This window comes from Beta vulgaris, chromosome 6, assembly GCF_026745355.1.
Source record: "Beta vulgaris subsp. vulgaris cultivar EL10 chromosome 6, EL10.2, whole genome shotgun sequence".
Taxonomy (NCBI): domain Eukaryota; kingdom Viridiplantae; phylum Streptophyta; class Magnoliopsida; order Caryophyllales; family Amaranthaceae; genus Beta; species Beta vulgaris.
Genome location: NC_079207.1, coordinates 14,390,142 through 14,407,750, shown reverse-complemented (window position 1 = coordinate 14,407,750; position 17,609 = coordinate 14,390,142). Strand labels below are relative to the sequence as shown.

Sequence of the window (17,609 nt, the reverse complement as noted above, 5' to 3'; positions counted from 1 at the left end):
TTTAAAACATTTGCTTAAGTACTTTTATTTATAAATATGGGCATGTTCTCTTTGGCATAAACAGTTGAACTGAATTGAATTGGATTGAATTGAATTGAATAGAACTGAACTGAACTGAGCTGGACTGAACTGAATTGAGCTAAATTGAACTGAATTGAAATGAATAGTGCTATGTGAGAGTAAAAGTATTGTCCAGAGTTGAACTGAATTGAACTGAACTGGACTGAATTGAACTGAACCGAACTGAAAATAAGTTGAGGAAAACACATCCTATGTATGTAAATAGCCAAATACGGATCTTAATGGAAAATGTAGCTTTGAGAACAAAAGAAAAACAAATGTACAATCAGTTCACGTAGACAGGGAATAAATAATTAAGAGGCACAATCCAATTCGAAAATCACCTCCATTAATTATATTATTAGCCATATGAGCTCTATGTCACAAAAAAGAAATAATTTATATGCATATAGTAGGAGTTGAAGCATTGAATAGAAAGTTAGGCAAGGCAAATAGTAGTATAATCGAAGCAAAAATGGGATTGGATTGAAATTTGAACCCACTTAGGTATTGTATGTTCTTAAGTACAAAGCAAAGAGTGGGAGACAGTTCATGTGGTTTGTCATACATAAAGTGGACAACGAACTTGTGGGCATTGTCCGATCCCACTACCTTATAATGTTACGGCCCCATAATTTGATCAAAACCCTGAATTCTTGTAACCTAATAATGATACCATTAATTTATTTAATTTAAATATATATAGTAATAGGATAGAGCGAAACATTTGATTTCTTGAACAGTGTACTACTATTTGATTTCTTCAAGCTTCTAATACTAATACCACATACTCTTATTACTCGGAAGGTGAGGACATAACATATTATAAAAGGATTTTTTTTTTTTTTTAAATAATCTCACTTTTGAGCGATCTTTCCAAACAGTTTCACCTTTCATAAATTTGGAAAAAATCCCACTTTTGAAGTGTGTCTGTTCAAAATGGGTCATGTTAACCTATGACCTGTTTGACCGGTAAATAAGATATTGACTTTTTTCCGACCACCCCCACCCCCACCACCCCCACCACCCCAGCCTTCGTCTCTTCCCATCGCCGCCACCCCTCCCCCTTTCTTCCATGTTCCCATTGCCGTTCACCCTTTCCTCCTCCCCTCTCACTTCCTCGATGCGGCACCCCCATCAGGCAAGAAGGCAGAGTCGAAGGGTGGGATGGGGGGCTGGCTGCGTGGGGCGATAGCGGGGGGGACTGCAGTCTGATGTGGGGTGATAGAGGGGGAGGACAGCGGTTTGCTGTGGGGGTGGGGGTGGGCTGTAGGGGTGGGGGCTACAGGGATGGGGTGGCTAGCTGGTGGTGGTTATGGAGGAAAAGAAGCAGAGGAGAGAGAAAAAAGAAAACCTACATTATTTGCAGGTTATGGTAAGGGTCCATTTTTAATAAACACACCTCAAAGGTAAGATTATTCCCAAATTTATGAAAGGCGTGACTGTTTTGGAAAAATCGCTCAAAGATAGGATTATTCTCATCAAAAAATTCATTTTAAAACTATATGAAGATTTACATGGGTTCGTGGATAGCATGTACTCTACATTTTTTATTTTTAAAATGAGTATTTGTGGTGGGAAAAGAAACAAATAAATATAAAAAAAAATCTACAAGGTGCATATGTGTAAACTGTAACAGTTAGCCATTTAGGGCCTGTTCTCCCCAACTTATTTTCAGTTCAATTCAGTTCAGTTCAGTTCAGCTCTTGACAATACTTTTACTCTCACATATCACTATTCATTTCAGTTCAGTTCAGTTCAATTCAGTTCAGTTCAATTCAGTTCAGTTCAGTTCAGCTGTTTTATGCCGAAGAGAACAGGCCCTTAATCTTTTCTTTTTGGCTCCTAGGGCCTGTTCTCTTCGGCATAAAACAGCTGAACTGAACTGAACTGAACTTATTGGAGTTAGGGTCTGTTCTCTTCGGCAAAAAACAGCTGAACTGAACTGAACTGAACTGAATTGAACTGAACTGAGCTGAATTGAACTGAACTGAATTGAACTGAACTGATCTGAACTGAACTGATCTGAACTGAACTGAACTGAATTGAACTGAACTGAAATGAATAGTGATATGTGAGAGTAAAAGTATTGTCAAGAGCTGAACTGAACTGAACTGAACTGAACTGGTCTGAACTGAACTGAACTGATCTGAACTGAACTGAATTGAACTGAACTGAACTGAATTGAACTGAACTGAACTGAATTGAACTGAACTGAACTGAACTGAACTGAATATAAGCTGGGGAGAACAGGCCCTTAAACTAAACTGAACTGAACTGAACTGAACTGAACTGAACTGAACTGAATTGAATTGAATTGAATTGAATTGAATTAAATTAAATTAAATTAAATTGAATGTAATAAATATATAAATAATATTTTAAACAATAATAATATGAATATTAAATAATAATTATAATGATAAGTAATAATAATGAATAATAATAATAGAATTTTGGATATTTTTAAATGACAGTTATAAATAAATAATATTAATGATCATAAATTAATAATTAATCATAATAATGATAATTAATAATTATTATTTTATAGTATTTGTATTATATTAATTACTTGTTGATGATATATAATAACAATAATATCTAAGAAGTAAATTAATATTACTATTCTAATAATTAGATTTAATAATATAAAAATATTTAGTAATAAAAATAATGATTGGGTTGGACCGCGAAAATTACATCATAAAACGTCTTGACGCGATTTGATTGGTTTATGGGCTGAAAAAAGTGAGTTTATTTGTGCTTTGATCTAAACCATGTTCCTCCCAATAATAATAATAATAATAATAATAATAATAATAATAATAATAATAATAATAATAATAATAATAATAATAATAATAATAATAATAATAATAATGATTAAAGGTATAATAAACAAAATAATATATAGAAACAACAACAATAATAATAATAATACTTAATAGTAATGATATATATTTAAATAATAATAATAATAATACTTAATAGTAATGATATATATTTAAATAATAATAATAATAATAATGATAATGATAATAATAAGAGTAATTAGTAAAATAAATTATACCAACATACTAATAATATTTAACAAAATGATTATAGAAGAATGGAGCTGACCTGAACTGAACTGAACAGAACTGAACTTATTGGAGCTGAACTGAACTGAACTGAATTTATTGGAGCTGAACTGAACTGAACTGAAAATAAGCTAGGGAAAACAGACCCTTAATTAGATTATGAGAAAAGGACTAATTTCTTAGACTAAAATCCAAAAAGTATTATTTATTAAAAAAAATCTAAAAAGTATTGTTTTAAGTTTGAATAGAGAGAGCAGATTAAAATTGTAAAATTAATATTTCTATAGTAGAATTGTCAATACACTCGATTATTGATGACAATTATAATTTAACTACTTGTCTTTGAAAATCACGAGTTTCCTAAAAATCTTTTGGAGCAACAAATCAGCATTTTAGCCAAATATGATGATAAATTACAAATAATTTACACTAAAACTTGAATAATTTTCCGAGGATAATTTTATGGTTGGTTGTTGGATATTTTAAAATTTTGGTATGCTATTGAATCAGTTGATTTATGTGTCTCACAAAATGGATCAATCTTTGTACAAAAACATGATTGTGAATGTGGTCCAAACATGATTGTACATATGACCTTTGACATTATTCTTTATTTAATTATTCCTTCATTCGTTCAAAGCATGTGTAATTTACGGATTGAATATTACATTAGACATGTTTGATAAATGGCTTTTTCATTAATTTTTGATTTTTGGCTTTTTAATTTGGTCAAACAGCCAAAAAAAAGTATTTGATTATTGGTTTTTTGGTTGGCTGAAAAGCTGGCTTTTAAGCCAAAATGAAAAAGCTGCCTAAAGCAGCTTTTTGGATTGACTTTTAGCTTATTGGTCCACAAACTCTTTAATAAACAGCCAACAACCACAATTAATCTTGCCAAACACTTTTGCAAATAGCTGGCTTAAACAGTCAACTTAAAAAGCCAATACATACCGTCAATGCTTCCAGCCAGTCAAACAAGTGAACTAAACTAACCAAAAGCCAACAACCGACGGTCGATTGCTAAACAATCGCAATTTATATTTGTAATATATTTTTAATAAACAAAAAGTCTTGTGCGAACGAAAGTTCTCACACGTGAAAATTTTGCTGCCTAACCAAAATGAATTGCAACTACTTTACTCTTGCCACCACAAATCAAACGCAATCCATTCCTCTTGGCTCTTGCCCTAAATTTTTCTCTCCCCTCAAATTGAGAGAAAAACTCAATTCTCACTACAAATTTCTTCGCTATTGAGATCAGTTGTGTCTCTACAGTTGCGCAAATCATCGAGTATTCGCAAATTATGAAATTGATCTAAACAAATGTATCAATGAATCTGTATCCAATCGAAACAATAAGGAGGGCGAGAAATTAGGTTTTGTTTTCATGCATCAGATTAAATTATTCTAAGAATTCTACGAAGGTAATTAACTATAAATCTCAAATCATTTTGGAAATTCAAGTTATATATAATGAAGATCATGAAATAGAAGAGGACGAAAAAGATGTGAAGTTAATTTATTCAACAGGACACCAGCTCATGATAACCGTTGTAGCCTAAAATATCAACGGCTATAAATGAGACACGTGGCTCCATCGCCACTTTACACGTGGCATTTTGCTGCTGCAGTCAAGTACGTGGTCCAGAAAGGTGCATGGCCTAAAGAACACTTTTCTGGATAAAGAAGGTTGTACTAGCCTTCTTCTGGCCCAACCTGTACTTAGGTCCAATAAGAGCAAAGAACATCTTTATAGAAAGATGATGTGTACTCTCCAATCAATGATTGCCACGTGTCATAATATTACTGCTTAGCCAATCAGATGCTCTCAAATTAAGGTGACATTAAGGTACAATAGTCTTTTTAGACACTATAAATAATCCTTGAAATAATCAGGGGGAAAGTACGTTTTTTTTAGAGCAGTAAACTGTTATTCTGCCATAAATTCTCCCTCTCTCTATACTTTCTCTCTCTAAAAGTTTCCTTTGCACTCCTGATACATGACTTAAGTTTCGGAGGGGGAAATACCACCCAAACCTCCAGGGTGGGTCCCTTTTTGTAGGTTTGAAGCTGGAAGCTCAGGTTCGGGTTTTGAGTACTCCAGACATTGTTGCACAAGTCTCTTATTGTTGAATCTACTGATTGGGGATAGTAGTATTAATTTACGAGTCTAGCATTACGTAACAATAACCATTACATAACGTGATAAAATCTACTAACATTAATTATGACTATGTTTAGTTGACTTGATTCTTACTGATCTGAACTTATTTTTTTCGATCCGATTTAAACTCATTTGATCTGATCTGATCTAAACTTATCTGATATTATTAGTTTATTACTAATAGTATTATTACTTTGTATTTTATTACTAGTATTACTATTGCTATCGTTTTATTACTATGCACGACTTTTAATAATAATAATAAGAAGAGCAGTAGTAGTAGTAGTAATAATAATAAGGAAAATGATATACATAGCCCTATGGCTATGTATAAGGTGCTTAAAATGGAAATAAAATATTGAATCAAGCATTTATTACCTCAGTTGATGTGAAAATGTGTCTTGAATTCTTAAACTGTTTTCATTTAAAGAAATGTATTTAATGCTTATATGTAGCCCTTAGGGCTACATATAACATTACCCTAATAATAATAATAATAATAATAATAATAATAATATTATTATTATTATTATTATTATTATTTACGGTTATTTCACCAAATACCCCCGACAAATCAAAAAATTCATAATATACCCCCAATGTTTCAACAATTCACCATATACCCCTGAGTTTTCATTTTTGTGCACCAAATACCCTTTTCGTAACTGCCGTTATCTCACCTTTTGCGTTATTTACAAATTTGCCACTATTAAGCCCTAACCCTCAAATTTAAACCCTAATCTAAACCCTAATCCTTAACCCTAATCTAAACCCTAATCTAACCCATCCACCCCAACCCAGCACCTCCATCCACCCCAACCCAGCCCAGCCCCCACCCCAACGCCACCCCCACCCTCGAATTCTGCCCAGCCCAGCCCCCCACCGCCACCCCCACCCTTGAATTCTGCCCGCCCAGCCCCCATCGTCACCCCCACACCCTCGAATTTCTGTCCATCCCACACCCCGCTGTCACCGCAGCCCCACCCCATCCCTCTCCCTTCCTTTTCATTTCCGCCGCTCAATTCTACACTCTACGCCCCACCCTCTCGCCCCTTTTCGCAGCAGCCCCACCCCCTCTCGCTGTCACCGCAGCCCCACCCTATCCCCCCCCTTCCCTTTCATTTCCGCCGCCCTCAATTCTCGTCCTCATCTTGCGATTTGCCCTTCAGATCTTGCCGGAAATTCGAGGATGGGGTAATTCGAAGGGGGGTTTGCGAAGATTTGCCAATTTCCGGTGGTTGGGGACTCAAATTTCGCCGTTGGATGGGGATGAGGACCGGTGGAAGGAAGAGTGACCGGTGGAGGGGGATCGGTGGAGGCGGACCGGTGGAGGGGGACCCGTGGAGGGGTGGGGGTGGGGGTGAGGTGGGGGGCTGGTGGGGGTGGGGGAAGGGTGGGTTAGGGTTAGATTAAAATTAAGGTTAGAGTTAGATTAGGGCTAGGGTTTAGGGTTAATAATGGCAAAATGGTAAATAAAGTTAACGGTGAGTTAACGGCGGTTAGAAAAAGGGTATCTGGTGCACGTTTTCGAATAGTCAGGGGTATACGGTGCATTTCTGAAACATTGAGGGTATATTATGAATTTTTTGATTTGTCGGGGGTATTTGGTGAAAAAACCGTATTATTTATTACTAGTTTTTTTATAAAAAAAAGACCACATTAGTATATGAACATACAATTAAAAATAAACGAACCTAGCTATATTTTAGGTATAAAAAAAACATATTGTTCATGGTAAAGAGAACACATTGTTCATGTCTATGGTACGTTTAGAATAAGAATTAGGTAGTAATGAAAATAACATATCATGATAATAATAATAAAAAAAGGAACATATATTGTAAGAAATATGAAATATATTGAAAGAGTACACATTCTATAAATAAAGGATATATGCCATTTTTATATTGATGACATGTTTGGATTTAACTAATATGTCCTTAATTTGTTAAACAATAATTGTCCTTTTTTATTATAAATAAATCTATAAGTATATATAATCATATGACCTTGAACAAAATTGCTAAATATTCTTTTTATATCGTTGTCATGTTCTATATAAGCTTTATTTTTCAAGATAAATTGAAATTCCTTGTAGGGATAATTTTGAACGTGATGCCAACACCGTTAGGTTATCCCATGCTACTTATGTTTTATATAAACTAGTACTTCCTCTATTTCATTTTAATCAACACACTTACACTTTTCACGCATGTCAATGCAAAACTTTGAGGACATATATCTTTAGTTTTGTATTTGTAAAAATTGTAAAAGGTACATATTAATTAATAAAATACATGTTATGATGAATCTAACAAGATCCCACATGACTATATTTTATCCGCATATAAATCACAAATGATGGTCAAAGTTAAATTTGTGAATAGTGTAAAATATCAAAGTGTAACAATTAAAATGAAACGGAGGGAGTAACATATATTTTATATTATTTCGCCGAAATTGTTAAGAAAAATAAACATCATATACTATGTCAAGTTCATTACATGTACAACATCAAAAAGAACATCGCATATCCATATTGTTAATTAGAACAAACATAAAAAAGAACACGTACAAATGTTAAAAGTACATTCTTCTTGAACACTTATAGTTTCAAATAGTGATATCAATGACATTCACAATAATAGCAGCGGTATTAATAATAATTACCAAAATTAATAATTAATAAGTACAACAATGACAATAATAATCTTTTGGAACAAATGTACTAGTATATAGTAATATAAATAGTAATTGTAATCATAGAAAGTAATATTAATAATAATAGTAATAATAATAATAACAACAACAACAATAATAATAACAATAATAGCATTAGTAATACTAATATTCATCATAATTATTATTAGAATAATAACAATAATAATAAATTTTTAAATATAAGCATAATCTGAACTTATCTGATTTGATCTGATCTGGTACGGTCTGATCTGGTCTGATCTAATATGATTTGATCTAATCTAAAATAAGTAAAAAGAATGTGAACATAACATAGCCTATGTCTTATAAATAGGTAGCTATATATTCCAAAAGGCAATCATCAGTTTTTTTTTTTTTTGAAAAGATCAAAACAAACATAGTTCACTTATTCTGAGTCATAGTGATCTTTTGCTGTAATTCATATTTTACCTTTAGTAATTAGTATGTATTAAATATATCTACCATGTGTTAATAACAGTAACAATGTCACTAAAAGCGTCACAATATCTTTAGCTAAGAAAATTACAATTGAAGTTTAAGTGATTCTTCAAATCAAGAAGAATCAAAATCACCATAATGAAGTACATATAGTAATAGCATTATAAAGAAAGATCACTATGTCCTATAAATGAATATTTCAAAAACCAAGTATTTTGCAAAAGAATAACAATAGTGAAGTAAGATACAGTAACTAGCTACATTATAAATAAAGATCTTTTCATCCTACCAACACCACCACTTTGAGTTTTATGCATGTTCTTCCCAGCTTATTTTTCAGTTTTCTATTCAATTTAGTTCAGTTTAGCTTTGGACAATACTTTTACTCTCACATATCACCATTTTGATCAGTTCAGTTCAATTCTGAACAACGGAAAGTTATGCATGTGTGAAGAAGAAATTGGAAACAGATCCTCAAGATTTTGCAAAACAAGAGAAAAACATTTGTGAAGAAGAATTTCAAAGTTGAGTGAGAGAAGATGAAGATTTTGGAAAAAAAGACTCTCAGGAAGGGGGAAAGAGAGAGAGAAAATATGTGTGAATCGTGATATTAGTTACACCTTCTCACACGTGCGAATCTGTTTCTGGGCTTTGATCCACACTAATATCAATGCAGACCAAGTTTATTTAAGAATTTGTGTAAAAACAAAATGAAGTTTACCTTATAAACTCAATTGTTCTACTTGTGACAAAATCTTATGCTTATTTTTCAATTTTTCTAATCTTTGTACTCTCTTAATTATTTCTATCTTTGTCAAACTCTGTAACTATCTATATTTCTAATTCCTCTTATCCCTAGAGTCTTCCTCCACTAACAGGTTTACTCTGGTAATTAGTTATCGTTTTTAGGTAAATAGTTATGGTTATTAGTAAATAGTTATATTTGTAAGGTTAATAGTTATGCTTTTTAATTAGTAGTAATAGTTTACACGTTATTAGTTATAATTTTTATTTTATTAATTATATATAGTTATGCTTTTTAGGTACATGATTATATCTCTAAGGTTGATAGTTATGATTTTTCAATATTAGTAATTGTTGCACAATATTTGTTATAGTTTTCATGTTATTAGTCATAGTTTTCGAGATAAAATATTGTCTTGGTCGGGTACTGGATAGTTATGGTTTGATTGTTATTTGTTTTATTTTTCAGGTTAATCGTTATTGTTTTGGATTGTTAATTATATGTTTAGATAGAAAGTAATCGTTTGGGCTATTATTATGGTGGTTTGGTTGATGTTATGGTTTCGTGTTGATAGTATGGTTCATTGGTCAATATCAATGTATTTTAGTTTATTAGCTAACATATTCTCATTAAAAGTTATTTTGTAAAAATAGTTGCACATTTTTTTAATCAATTAACATTTTTTATAATTTAGTTAAATTGTACTGCTAGACTATAACCAAACGCGTGTTAATCATCAGGTCTCATATTAGTCTTAACGTGTGACGGTCTTTTCAGATATTTATTGAAAAATGAACATATTAAGCCATAAATAAGCATTAATTACATTCGATGCGTAATTGTGTCCATAATTTCTTGATTAATACTATTCTCGAAATGTACTCAATGCTTAATTGCAATCCTAAGGGTTGCATACATCAAAATCCTTTTTAAAGTACGTCAATTAGAAAAAAAAATCTTACCAAAATCTGAATCGAGCATTGTTCGATTTACCTAGTTAGGGGGGCGTTTGGTTTATGAATGAGAAAGGAAAATGGTTTAAGAAAGATAAACAAGGATAAAGGAATTGAAAATCCTTTGTTTAAAATTGTTGTTTGGTTTGACAATTCCTCTTCCTCTTCTCCACCATATTCTACCCCTCTCTAAAATACAGCTGGTCGCCGCTGCCTCCTCTTACCGCCGACTGCCACCCCTCTCCTCATTGTCGCCCCCACATGATTGTCCATTTCGGTCGCCGCTGCCTCCCCTTACCGCGAAATTTGAGGTTTTAAAGGTCAAATTCGACCATAAAAATCTAGATCTAGAGCTTTTTATGATCGCGTTTGACCATCTAAAGCCATATGAAAGATAGTCATCCATCTTTACTCTTGCTTTTTTTTGAGTTTTTAAGGTTGTGTTTTCAAGAAGTGTTGGTTGATTTTTGGATGGATAGTGGTGGCTTATGTGATGGTTTATGTGGCTATATGGTCACATCATGGTGATTTTGTTCATGGGGATGGCAATTCCAGCGGTCGAATGGTGTTCCGGTGGGTGGTTGTTTCAGTGTATAGGGTGGCGAGAAAGGTGGTGCTGGTGGTTAGGGGTTAGTGGTTGGGATAGTGGTTAATCGTCGTTGGTTAATGTGACCATGAAGTAGAGGAGGAAAAGGATAAGTGAAATCTTAAGTGGCTGGTAATGGAAGGGAGTTTGGAAAAAAGGGAATGGTAAAAGAAATGATTAAAATATGCTAATAAACAAGTAAGAGAATCAACCTATTTGATTATGTTGCTCTTTTCTAATAACCCCAAACCTAACGTCCCCTAGTAATAACAAGAAAAACAGAGTGAACCGTCAAAAAATTTAAAAGCTTTTCAACAAGAAAAAAGCTATATGCAGCCCTAAGGGCTGTATATAAGAAGCTAAAAATGGAATTAAGTTGCATTAATTGATCATTTATTACATCGGTTGATACAAAATTTTTTCATAAATTCACAACTTATTTTCATTTTAAGTAGTGTATTTATGTCTTATATTCAATCCTAAGGGCTGCATATAGCATAATCCTTTCAACAAAATGGCTTGAGGTACCTGTAATATTTATCACTCCTTTAAATATAAAGTAGTACAAGCTATAACAATTACTAAAAGAAACCCCACAAAGGAGCAATTTCGTCAAAGGAATTATTAAGATAGCATAAGAAACATGGGCTCTCAATTAATGCCCCTGTTTATGGCAACAGCAAAGATCACATAAAATCCTTGGGAGGGACAAAGTCTTGGCAAAAGCCAAACATGAAAAGGCGAAGATTTCGCGGATATAATTGATTACCTTGTAGAAGTAAGCTAAGGCTATGTTTAGTTCACCTTATTTTTGCTTATTTCAAATCTAATCAGATCAGATCAGATCAGATCAGTTCAGATTATGCTTATATTTAAAAATTATTATATCTTTCATTACATATTAGTAAAAATTATAATAATTGAATATTAATAAAGTACTCATCGAGACGAATTAAACAAGACCCCACATGACTATATTTTTTTTTGTATATTGAGAAAAATCTAAAAGATAAGATCTTGTAATCAGAATAAATTAGTTCAGATCAGATCAGAAAAAATAAGTTCAGATCAGATCAGATAAGTTCAGATCAGAAAATTTCAGGTGAACTAAACATAGCCTAAGTACTAGTAATCTTTATCTTACCTAGTTGTTCAAACATACATATCTTTGGTGAAATAGTGAAAAGGCGGTGGGGGTAATTTTTTGGATTCGGGAAATCTCTTTTCCCTGTTCTATTTATCGACAAATTATAAGTTAAGGTTTTCCTAACTACGAGTAATATTGCTTCTTACGTTTAAGAAACTTATTATGGCGTGGTCCAGCACAAATTAATCACACTCATCATTGTGTAATAGGAGTACTACTGTCTACTAAGCACTTAAGCTTTAGCAAGTTGTGTACTTTATTTTTTTTTTTAAAAAAAATATTAGCAATCCTATAGGCTTATTGATTTAACATTTAATTACTAACCCTTCTAATACCTCTTCGATTTCAAAATGCATACTTATATTTTTATATATTTCCAAAACATAAATATAAGAAAGGTGCGCTATAAGTGACTCATTTGGAAAATATGACACACCACACACATAGTTTGAGTTACAAGTGATGTACCCAAGAAGGAATATATTAAACCCTCGTCTAGAGAATAACTAGTTTGTAGGTTCAGACTATATGCTTCATGTATTTATAGTTTTTATTATTAATAATTTATTTTATAATGATATTACCAAGTATCATTTGGTTTAGTGGTTAAGACTTTAATATGCATAATTGAAGGCCATGGGATCAATTCCTATACAATGCATTTATTACTTTTTTGTTGTATATGAATCATGTGTAATAAAACAACCTAAGGGAGAGCGCCACGTGGCATTATCTCTTTTTGCATTATGTTCTACTATGAACTAAAATCTTCAATTTTTTCCTTTTGTATTTAGTACCACTTAATTCAATACCTCAATCCAAACATGTCCAATAAAATGCTTATTTTATCTTTGCACAGTCTTCCCATGTTAAGTCTACCTGTTAATTATCCTTGATTGAGTTAAGCTTGTATGTCTGTTTTCTTCTATTGAGTTTTTAAACTGTTTGTGGCTGGTTTAGTAGGTTACTTATGATACGTGTTACAGTGTCTCACCCCACCCTCGCCTGTTTTAGAAGAAGGGACATTGCAACACGTATCATAAGTAATCTACTAAACAAGTCACAAATATGTTAAAACTCCATTTAGGGGATAGAATATATACTCTAGCCTCCCCTCTCTTTTTCTCTCTCTCAAACCCTTGCCTCCCCTACCCCTTCTTCATCAATTAGGGGCTACCATGGATGTTTTCATCCATGGTAAGCCCCTTTTCCCCTTTTATTTCCAGTTTTTAATTCATTTTCTTGTTTTGTTCAATAAATTAGTTTCTCTTTATGAGATTTTCTCAAACTCTGTTATGGGGTTTTTAGTTTCTGTTTTGAAAATCTCCTTCTCCCCTATGGGAGTTGTGAGTATGATTCTTTTGTTTTTAGATATGAGAAATTATTCTCATTGGTTGAAATTCGAGACTCAACATGAAGGTATTGGAATCTCGGGTGCGGTCAACCTGACTCGATCAAGAATGTTCTTCCCAAACTATATCAGAATGATAGACTTTCTCATCAATAGCTGCTTGATTCAGCAAATACAAAAGGGATGTGTTGTATTGTTCGATCTGGTTCATTATAGTTTCTTCTAAGACGAATTTGATTTAATCTTGTTTAATTGTATCTTGTTTTACTTTAATACCTATTGTAGATGCCATTTGGCCTTAAATTAATGAAATTTCTCTTTCAAAAAAAAAATGTTAAAATTCAATAAATACAAGCTCAACTTAATTAGAGATAATCAAAAGATAGACTTAAAATGAAAAGATTGTGCAAATATTGACTTATTTAAAATAATTTTAATTTATTTATTATAAAAGGTAAAAAGTACTCCCTCCGTCCCATAATATAAGTCCTGTTTCCTTATGAAGTGTCCCAAAATATAAGTCTTATTTCTATTTTCAATCAATAATTATGCCCAAAATACCCTCATGAAAATAGTTTAATTCCCAAATGTCATCATAATTTCAGCTTTCAATGCACCATTATTAATGACAAAATGGAATCTTTTACCCCATTGAACTCCTCTACACATTAAACCATGCAACATTAAATGATAGTTTTTATTTTTTGTCAAAAAGTCATCATAATGTAAGTATTTCTCAATAAAAATAATTTTTTTTATTCAAATAAAACAAGATTCCATTTAACCTTAATTCCCGCGTAAAAACAGAATCAGGACTTATATTATGGGACGGAGGGAGTATCTCTTTTCCTTTTAAACCCTGTTGATTTAGGAAATGAGTTTGTAGTAGGCTGTTGTTCCCACAAGTGTAAATAAAAATTTAATATAATGGTAAATTTAATTAGTCCAAAAAAGAAAATACAAAACATAATTACTACAAAGCAAAATGAAAAAAGAAATGGATTAATAAGCTTTAAAGAATAGAGAGAGTGAGACATGTATCTATTCTGTCATATGACTCCAATACCATTATACCAATATGAAAAGATATGTAAAATCTTGAACCTAAAGACTTATAGCACTTTGCATCTTTTATCAACACAAATTTCACTTGTGAGTCTAAATCAATATCTGGAACAATTTGCATATATTTGTGTATAAACAAAAGCATTATATTGATGAAAAGCACTAAATAAATTTAAAGGTGGACATACACATAACACATGAAAGGCTTATGAGTAGTAATTTCCAATGTTAATAAGGTAGACAAAAGCAAAGACTCATCAGCTGACGAATCAACCTCTTGCTCATGATGTGTTTCCCACTCCCATGTGAATTGTGATCCATCGAATCCACGTATGACCCCCCCATGTATTTATGTATTTTCTGATTTCCTCCCTTTTTTTTCTTTTTCTTTTTCTTTGCAGGTATTCATGGTTTTGTTTGGTATATTAATAATGATGGTAAAAGGTAAGGTGGGCCTCATGTTTCAAATGGTCAACCTATGTAAGAGAGATAAAGAACCAGATTCGTCTACTCCTTAAAAATTCCAAAAAAAAAAAAAAAATCAAAAATCAAAAATCAAAAATCCTCTCCTTCGAAGTATTATTAATCTCAGCCACCCACCCACCCACCCCAATCCACCTCTCACACACACAAAGTCTTCTTATTAGCATTCTCACCTTCTCTCTTTCTTCACTCATTTCCTCCCAAAAACAAACTTTCTCTCTCTAAAAAAACAAATAAACATGGTTTCTCCTTCAGTTGATCAATCTCTTACTCTAGGATTAGGATTTTCATCAAGTACAAAAATATCATATGACAGTAATATTAGGAATAATAATAATAATCATCCAGTGAATTCGAAACAAGCGCAGATGATGGGGAATGATTATGAGCCATCTTTGACGCTGAGTTTATCAGGTGAAACATATCAGACGGTTGATAAGAAAGTATTTGTTGATCATCATCATCAAGAGACTACTCCTCCATGCAGTGTTAGCGTGGCTTCTTCTCTCTCTAATGTTGTATCAGTAAAGAGAGAGAGGGAGACTGCTAGTTCTGATGATTTGGAACTTGAAAGAGGATCTTCTAGAATTAGTGATGAAGAAGAAGAAGATGGTTGTGGTCCCACTAATACTCCTAGGAAAAAACTTCGTCTTACTAAAGACCAATCTGCTCTTCTTGAAGAAAGCTTTAAGCAACAGAGTACTCTCAACCCGGTAATTTTTTCTTTTTTTCATTTTATTATTATTTCCTCACTTCCAAAATAATATAGTTTTTATTTTATTTTTTATGGTAGAATTTTAAAATATTTGACAAAATAGTCTGATTAATGAGTACGAAAACATATTTAAGTCGGATCTTGTTAGATTAGTGTTAACGTTTAGTTTTATTATATCTATTTTTTATAATTTTTATTAATACGTAATTAAATATATTAATGGTTATAGAAAGGGAGAGAATATAAAATAATAACAAGTATATTTTGAGATAGATGGAGTACTAATTAATGCTAAATCGGTTTGTTTTAGAGTGTTTGACCAAACTTTTTTTTAGACCACTTAAATTGTAATAAACCTTTTTATTATATGCTTGAAATTTCAAATTTATTTTCTCCGCTTTTGGAGTTTTTTTTTTTTTTTAAAAAAAGAACTTTCTAAATTCTTATATATTTTGTGTACAGACTTATTTAATCATTGTAACTTTTATTAACTTTTTGTCTGCTTGAGGATTTAAACGTCAAACCATTTTTTAAAGAATCTGCCTAACTTCTCTTTAATTTAATTACTCTAAAAGTTTATTCTAATTTATAAAATAAATTTGATTGATTACAGAAGCAAAAACAGGCGTTAGCTGACCGACTAAACCTGCGACCACGCCAAGTCGAGGTCTGGTTCCAGAATCGGAGAGCGAGGTATATTATTCTTTTCCCTTGATTTATTAATCATTGTTATCCCGAGATTCACGTATTGTAAGTGATAGAGTGGCCTTGGTAACAACACGATCTAACAATAATAATGATGTATTTCGGAAACGTACAGGACGAAACTGAAGCAGACAGAAGTAGACTGCGAGTATCTGAAAAAATGTTGTGAAACACTGACGGATGAAAACAGGAGGCTTCAGAAGGAACTACAAGAACTGAAAGCGTTAAAAATGGGACAGCCCTTTTACATGCATTTACCAGCTGCAACTCTGACGATGTGCCCTTCGTGTGAAAGAATTGGCGCCGGTGTTCCTATTCCTGGGGCGCCTACTCATTCTAGTACACCTGCTTCCAAAACTCCCTTTACTTTGGGTCCTAGTAAATCCCATTTTTACCCTCCACAACAAATCCGTCCCTTGCTCGTTGATTAGTAGTAAAACAGTCTAAAAAAAAACAATATTATATATATATATATTAAGGTTTAGTTTATAGTAAAAGTATATCTTTAACTTTTATGTTACAGAAAATTACCAAATAGAAGTATTGATTAGTAGAACACAGAAGCCTGCCTTGGACCGATCTTTTTCTCGGTTCTGGTTTATAATTTTGTTTGTTTATTTTATTTCTTTGGAGTTAATTTTTTTTATTTTGGAGATAGGAAAAAGAAAAAAAAAAAGAGAAAGAAGGTTCAGTGTAAATATTTTTGTTTTTTTTAGATATAGAAATTACAGATCCAGGTGTTGGTCTTTTCGTATTTATCTTTGTAAATACTCTTTGATGAAGGTAATATATCCATGTCAGGAAATTAGTATTACTATTATTATTTATTTATTATCAATAGTGTTTAATTTGTTGTTATGATTATCGTTGTTAAAGTATGCTTTTTTCTTTTCCTAAAGAAAAGTATACTTTTTTTTGGGTGTGAAGTATGCTTTTTTTTTAAAAAATAATAATTTTATCTTCGGTTTCGAGGTTAAGTTTGTTTTGTTGACATGTCAATTATTCTGATTTCTAATGATTTTACTTATGATTTCGACAAATGCTGTTTGTGTCCCGATAGTTATAGGATAGCTAATTTAGATCCTTCGATTCCCACATCTCATAACTATAATCGTTAATTTCTGTCCATTGTTCGTATAGTTTAATTTGGACCAACCTTTTCTAAAGGTTAAAGCATCAATTTTTCCCCCTCTCAAAACCCTAATTTTTTTTTATCGATTTAGGAGATACCACCAACCTTTTGGTTGACGGTAAGTCGCAATTCCCTTCTCTATTTTATCTAGTTTTAATTTTTTAATAGTTTATTTTATCTAGTTTTAGTTTCATGTTAATAGTAAATCTTTGCTTTCTCTGTTTGAAAGTTGTACTACTCAATTATTGGATTATGTATATC

The 17,609-nt window shown here is 32.1% G+C and overlaps 1 protein-coding gene across 1 annotated transcript; it reads left to right on the top strand.

Annotated features, from left to right (window-relative positions):
* Window positions 1–14,917: 14,917 nt before the first annotated feature.
* LOC104895854 (homeobox-leucine zipper protein HAT22) lies at window positions 14,918–17,030 on the top strand. Its single transcript, XM_010682486.4, has 3 exons — window positions 14,918–15,509; window positions 16,125–16,204; window positions 16,332–17,030. The coding sequence occupies exons 1-3, from the start codon at window positions 15,036–15,038 to the stop codon at window positions 16,645–16,647; spliced, it is 870 nt and encodes a 289-aa protein (XP_010680788.2). The 5' UTR covers window positions 14,918–15,035; the 3' UTR covers window positions 16,648–17,030.
* The last annotated feature ends 579 nt before the right edge of the window (window positions 17,031–17,609 follow it).

Bases quoted from the DNA above. Each gene is read 5' to 3' on its own strand.
- LOC104895854 (XM_010682486.4), top strand. From the start codon at position 15,036: ATGGTTTCTCCTTCAGTTGATCAATCTCTTACTCTAGGATTAGGATTT. The intron at 15,510-16,124 runs GTAATTTTTTCT...GATTGATTACAG, and splicing joins AACAGAGTACTCTCAACCCG to AAGCAAAAACAGGCGTTAGC. The intron at 16,205-16,331 runs GTATATTATTCT...GGAAACGTACAG, and splicing joins TTCCAGAATCGGAGAGCGAG to GACGAAACTGAAGCAGACAG.